The sequence below is a fragment of the Polistes canadensis genome, unplaced genomic scaffold, assembly GCF_001313835.1.
Source record: "Polistes canadensis isolate GaletaPanama2010 unplaced genomic scaffold, ASM131383v1 scaffold_301, whole genome shotgun sequence".
NCBI lineage: Eukaryota > Metazoa > Arthropoda > Insecta > Hymenoptera > Vespidae > Polistes > Polistes canadensis.
This window is the reverse complement of record NW_014569848.1, coordinates 25072-32430: the sequence shown is the minus strand read 5'-3', so window position 1 is coordinate 32430 and position 7359 is coordinate 25072. Positions and strand designations below refer to the sequence as shown.

Here is a 7359-nt window from a genome sequence, read left to right as displayed (position 1 = left end):
TTCAATCGAATTAAATTGAAATTATTTTTTAACTATCGCCATCCTGTGACATACATTTCGAATAATTTAAATATATATATATAAAAAGAAAACAAGTAAAATAAATAAATGCATAATTACAATAATTATATCGTATGATATTATTCGCACATTTTTATTGCCCTCATTGATACATACACAAAGTATGCTAAAACGGTACGTACGTATCTATGCGTGCCCGGTCATCAGAACAATGAACTAAAATTACTTTCAGAATTATCAAATTTTTCTTCAAATTGATTTGTGAAAAAAGAAAAAACAAAGAAAAGAAAAATAAAATTAAATAGGGGGAAAAAAAATGCGAAAAAATATTGTAAAATCAATTGCGTTTATAGTTTTCATTTAGTTCTTATTCTTTTGATTTATGATTTAGTCCATTGTTATAATTAACAGGCAAAAACGTATATATGTGTGATACAATATACGTATACATATATACATAAATATATATATGTATACGTATATGTGTATATACGTAGGAAAGAGAGTACGTTGTGTCGCTTAACGTTTTGCGAGACAACCGGTATAATACAGCTGCGATAATCACACGGCAAATCGATACAATATCACCGTGTAACTTAGTAGAGAATGCGATAGGGTAAAACCGTGCCTAACGTAAATTATCTATAATATGCATGACCGATGTATATACAATACGATCCTAGAGATACACGCGCGCGTTTCTATTTACAGCTTTCGATTCTTATGTTTATTTAAAAACGCCACCGCCATCATCATCATCATCATCATCATCATCGTCAACAGCAACCAACACTACTAACACTATCACCATCACCACACCACACCACCACTACCACCATTAACACCACTGATGGCTAACGTTCAGTTCGTTGTTTTCGCTTTTTATTCTTTTTCTTTTATAGCATTATTATTTATTTGTTCATCATTCTCCTACGACTCGCACGCATCTTTTGTTCTTTCTTTTATTTTGTATTTTATATATGTATGTATGTGTTCGTTTAGGTGTTGCAATAGATTCTCTTTTTCGTTAGGATATTACCGGATTAATTTATTTGAATAAAACGAACTCTAGATTATAAATCTAAATAGAAACAATAAAGATAAAATCGAATTATCAAACTCACGTTTGTTAGAATTAAATATACTTAACCCTAGGATAAATAAATCGATTTTTTCATTTCATTGTGACGGAATATTGTAATAAAAAATATATATATTTAATCACACATTTCGATGAATTAATCAACGTTGCAAATCTTCAATAAATACTTCACACAAATATGCTCTTTAATAATAATTGTCGCAGAATAATTATCCAGGGTTAAATATTACGTTAACGAATCTCAACTAAAAGGAATGTATGGACAGAATAATTATTGATGATAAAATAAAATAAAATAAAAGAAATAATATCGCGAATTTCGAGCGTTGACTACCTTCCGGCCGAATTGAGTCCATCCCGATGAGGTGGTACGGTGAAGGCTCTTAATCCGACTCCCACGCCAATCCCAACGCCTACAGGTAAAGGTGAACTTTGCAATTGACTTGATACATTCATCGAGGAGTTCACCAAACCCATGGCGGTGTCGGTTACGAGAATTGACGAGGAGGAGGAGGAGGGGGTGGCGGTTGAGGAGGAGACGGGGGAAGGAGAAGTTGCATCAACGTCGTTGACCGTTGCAATCGTAGGACCTAAATTAGATGTTGCGTTTGTCGTAGCAGTGGAACTCGTTGTCGTTGTTCTAACACGTCCAGGTCTGGCACATTTTTCCAAATGATGATGATGCGATCTTACGGCTAATCTACTAACATGAACCGGTATTGGTACGACTATTCTCGTACCGTTTCCGGTATGCTGTCCGGTATTACCACCATGACGAGTACCACCAACACCACCAACCGTTGACATTGACGATGCATTAGAACCGATACCACCGTTTCCATTTAATCCAGCCTTAACTCTCTTCCATTTTGCTCGACGATTTTGAAACCATATTTTAACTTGTACCTCGGACAATTTCAACGCGTGCGCTATATGGGATCTCTCGGTTAAACTTAAATATTTTTTAGCATGAAATTCTCTTTCCAATTCCAACAATTGTTCCGACGTGAATGCAGTTCTTCTACGACGAGCTTTGTTACCCGACGAATTTGACGACGAATGTCCGCGTCCACTTTCGTTACCTTGGCCATTATTAGGCGAACCGTTGTTTCTGTTACCGTTTACGGATCCGACGGTAGCCGAATCCAATCCTTCACCAATACCATTACTCGTTCCACCACCTTCGTCCTCGCTCTCTGCCGATACTCGACCATTTTCTGATCCTAAATCGAAACAAATTGAACAATTATTATTCTTTACTATCTTTTTCGTTATTCATTKTTTTTTTTTTTTTTTTTATGATAGAATATAAATATGTGTGTTGTATAGAAATTCATAATGCAATTAACAAAGTTCACATTTATTATCGTAGAATTATTTCATTTATTTATAAAAATATTTGGAGAAATGTGTAGAGATATATATTTGCAACTTAATATATTATCCTTGTTAATAAAAAGAAAAATTGTTCTTTCCTTTTTGTAATATCAACGTTTAACTCAGGTCTTATCGTAATTTGATCAAACGTCATACAACCCATGATACGAATTCTCGAAAAAGTTCTCTGTTATTAAGTAATTACGTTATTATGTTATAGCCAAGTTGCACTAGCAATACGAACGAATGATCACACAGTTATAGTTAGCTACGATCGACCACGTTCCAAGGCTTTTTTTTTATAGTTTTTTTTTTCTTTTCCTTTCCTTTCCTTCTGTCTTTTCATTACATTTCCGTCCTTCCTCCCCTTTCCCCTAGTCTCGCAAATTTTACTTAAACTTAAACCATTTTTAATGAATACCGAAAAAGTTGAGTCCAATTTGCAAGGATAAAAAAAATTTTTACACAATACTTCGTTTGTAAGTTTGAGAAGCCAAAAAAAAAGAAAAAAGAAATAAGTATAAAATATTCTACAAACAACGAGACAACGTAAAACATTGACGATTACTTCTGTATTTTGATATATACATTTGTTAGAAAAATAAGATGTCTATTTATGGGGGAGTCAGTCACGTTTCGAAATTACAAAAAAAAAAAAAAAAAAGAAAAAAAACAATCTTATTAATAATATATTCATAGAAAAATAATAATAATAATAATAAAAAGGATAACGTCATAGTACACCGATATAAACAAATAATTATTACAAATATTGCATCGTCAATCGAACTTTCTTTTCCCCTTCTGCAACCCCCCACCTTCACCAAATTAAATTATCATTAATAATAAGATATTATTATTCTTCAATATTACAAGTGAAAAAAAAAGAAGAAAAAGAAATAAGAAAAAGCAACGTTAATCTATAGATGTACTTCTTGTTTTCTTATTTCCTTCCGCTACCCTCCCCGATCAGAATGCAATGAGAACTTGTGTACGTTTTTTTCCTTCTCCTTGGTTATTATTATATTTTCTTTTCTTTTTTTTTTTATTTCCCCTTGTTTTCGAGCCGACCTGAACGAGTGAGCAGCAGCACCAGGTTTAAGTTAGAGTTTGATGCACCCAAGAAAGTACGCGCGCGCGCGCGCGTGCCTTCATTTATTCAAAGACTTTCGATTGAATCGCGAAGCAAAACGCTTCCGCGAGAAACTCTTATGAGAATTCTCGTGAACGTTCATACGGTTTCATACGTACGTTTCATATCAACGTTTATTCATTCGTTCGTTCATTCGTTCGAGAAGAAACGAAGTAGGAGTCCCTTGAAAGTATCGGCCCGAACAGCAAGCAACTTTTCTCAGCACATCTGTTCTGTTGTCCCCTGACAGTCTTTACACTTGAAGAGAAATCGATTCCCTCCTCCCTCCTCCTCCTCATCTCCTCCCCACCTCTCCTACACCTACCCCTACCCCCTTTCCAGCCCTCTTATAAAAGGGAAGAAGATATTCCAAGTTTTTCATTTTTTTTTCTTGTCTTTTGACTACTACTACTACTACTACTATTAAACTTTATCGAATTGTGCATCGTTTGTGCATCTTACAATTCCTTATGCACCCATATCATATACGATCGTAAAGTAGATTCCTTGTTTTTAACCTGATTAATATATAATGTCTTATAATGTGTTAATATATTATTTATGCGGGATCAAATGTTTTGTTCAATTATTTTTATATACGAGAATTTTTGTTGTATATGTATGTACGCGTATATGAATCCGTTCATTGCACAAATCGATTAACTAAACTTTTTTTGTCAAATTTTCAATTTAAGTAGTAAAGGTATCTGGTACAATCATCAATTTTTGTATATTTATACAAATATTATATCAAACATAAAAAAAGTTTAACACTATTTAAACGACAATATTTTTATTGACCACCGAATAATAAATAATTCATTTCAGAGATCATTTTGATTAACTCTGTACATTAATGGAAATCGTTGCAGTAATGCAACTCAAATGCACTAGCAAGCCCTTTTTTTTTTCTTCTACAACATTTATTTTTGAATTTATATTATAGAAGAAATTTTAAAAACTAATGCACATTATTTCTTCACATTTCCTATATTATATATGTGTGTGTGAAATTTTGTAAATGGTAGTTGGTTTTCCATCGTGTGCTTTTTATTTTAACACCAAACTATGAAAAAACAAGCAAATTTTTCTTAGAAAGAAATACGTAGATTCGTTTACAAGATCGATCATTTGTTGTGATCAGGAAAAAATAATATTTTTTTTAATACACAGTCAATTTAGAATTAAATTGATAGGATAATGATCGTTCAAAATCTAATTATGTTTATTCCTATTTCTAAATTTACATACGTATATATTATAGTTTATTTTTTTATAACCAATCGAGACTTAAATTGTTTATTAATTACCAGTGTTTTTCTTTATAGAAATATAAATCTAACTTAGGATCATCATTGATGCATGAAAGGTAATTTCAAATCTGTGTCAAACGGTTGAGATCACTGTGTCAACTAAATTTATAAATAGACACTTAAACGAATCTCTATTAAAGCAATTCGTTAGTTTGATATTTTTTTTTAAAGTTAATTATAACATTCAAACAACAATCTTCTCTTTTCAAATAACAAAACGATTTTCTTTAAACATACATTAGATTAATATTTAATTAAAGAATCTAATTGGATAGGACACCTAGATTTTCTATTTCTTTTTTTCTTCTCTCTCTCTCTCTCTCTCTCTCTCTCTAATTTAAAACAATTTCAAGAATCTACAAGGAAGATCACAAGTGATTTAATTAATATTTAAAAAGAAAACACAATATATTATATATTCAATAATCCCAATGAACTATTTCTTTATCCCTAATTTTAAAACAATTTTAAGAATCCACAGGATTTAATAAATAATTTAATTAATATTAAACAAAAAATAAAAACAATTATATATTTAATAATCTCAATGAACGTTTATACATATTTATCATTTGATACAAAAATTCTTCATATTATATTGTGTGTGTGTGTGTGTATTATATAATAATCTTTAATCTTACATTTTAAATTGAAATAAAATAGAGACAGAGATAGAGATAGAGATAGAGATAGAGATAGAAAACTGAGCTCGATGTTTCGATGAAAAACGATCGTTGAAGTGGGATCGAAACGCGATTTGGCATATCGCCAGGTTTTCACTTAGTAGACGGCACCCTGTTGGGAACGTGTTCTTCACGGCGTATGCGCCAGTATGCTTAAAATGAGTAAGTGAGAAAGAGAGAGAAAGAGAGAATAAGAAAAAGATAAAGATAAAGACAAGAAAAAAAAAAAGAAGCTAAAGAGAAAGATAGAAAGAGGATTTGCTTTGCAAAGTCCAAAGTATCCAGATTCCAAGCATGCTTTTCACCCAAATAGCATTAACAGTTTCCTGGAAATACTGAAGCATTTAAGTAATTTTTTACTATAAGAATAAGCCAGAGAAAGAGAGAGTAAGGGAGTATTATGTGTGTGTGTGAGTTTAAGTATAATATAAAAGTATATTTATTTAGGTTAAACGTATGCAGTTTTGAAAAAATGCATGTTGTTCGTTTCCAATGATTTGTATAATACAAATTGGTTTTTTTTTTTTTCATTTTTTGTCATTGCTGTTCATCGATTAACGATATTACTATTTAAGAATTTTCGAAGATGAAATTTTATGCATCGGTATGTATTATGGTATTCGAATATGTGTAATTGTAATTCAGTATCTTTTTACTGTCTGTACTGTTACTGTAAAAGTAAATTCTATATTTTTTCTTTTTGATCAATTGATTCTTTATGGAAAATTTGTTTAACGATTGCAATGATTTATACACGCGTTTAACTTTTATTGAAATTATTATTATTATTATTATTCATTTAATATTTCACTGTTTTATAATTCATTTAAGATATTTTTTTGGATACATCGTTTCATCGATATCCGGTTATATTATTATTATTATTATATATTTTATATCAAATGATTTTAAATAATTTTAATATCTATTAAAAACGTTGATTATTCAAAAATGAATATATTATATATAAATATATATATTTATATATAATATATTCATTTTTGAATAATCAACGTTTTTAATAGATATTAAAATTATTTAAAATCATTTGATATAAAATATATAATAATAATAATAATATAACCGGATATCGATGAAACGATGTATCCAAAAAAATATCTTAAATGAATTATAAAACAGTGAAATATTAAATGAATAATAATAATAATAATAATTTCAATAAAAGTTAAACGCGTGTATAAATCATTGCAATCGTTAAACAAATTTTCCATAAAGAATCAATTGATCAAAAAGAAAAAATATAGAATTTACTTTTACAGTAACAGTACAGACAGTAAAAAGATACTGAATTACAATTACACATATTCGAATACCATAATACATACCGATGCATAAAATTTCATCTTCGAAAATTCTTAAATAGTAATATCGTTAATCGATGAACAGCAATGACAAAAAATGAAAAAAAAAAAAACCAATTTGTATTATACAAATCATTGGAAACGAACAACATGCATTTTTTCAAAACTGCATACGTTTAACCTAAATAAATATACTTTTATATTATACTTAAACTCACACACACACATAATACTCCCTTACTCTCTCTTTCTCTGGCTTATTCTTATAGTAAAAAATTACTTAAATGCTTCAGTATTTCCAGGAAACTGTTAATGCTATTTGGGTGAAAAGCATGCTTGGAATCTGGATACTTTGGACTTTGCAAAGCAAATCCTCTTTCTATCTTTCTCTTTAGCTTCTTTTTTTTTT

The 7359-nt window shown here is 30.0% G+C and overlaps 1 protein-coding gene across 1 annotated transcript in view; it reads right to left on the bottom strand.

The window, feature by feature from the left end:
* Positions 1–1335: 1335 nt before the first annotated feature.
* LOC106791364 (pituitary homeobox homolog Ptx1) overlaps positions 1336–7359 on the bottom strand; it is a 14404-nt gene continuing 8380 nt past the window's right edge. Inside the window, exon 3 of the mRNA XM_014756944.1 lies at positions 1336–2346. Coding sequence (XP_014612430.1) covers positions 1454–2346 — 893 coding nt within the window. The 3' untranslated portion in view covers positions 1336–1453. The remainder of the gene's footprint in view (positions 2347–7359) is intronic.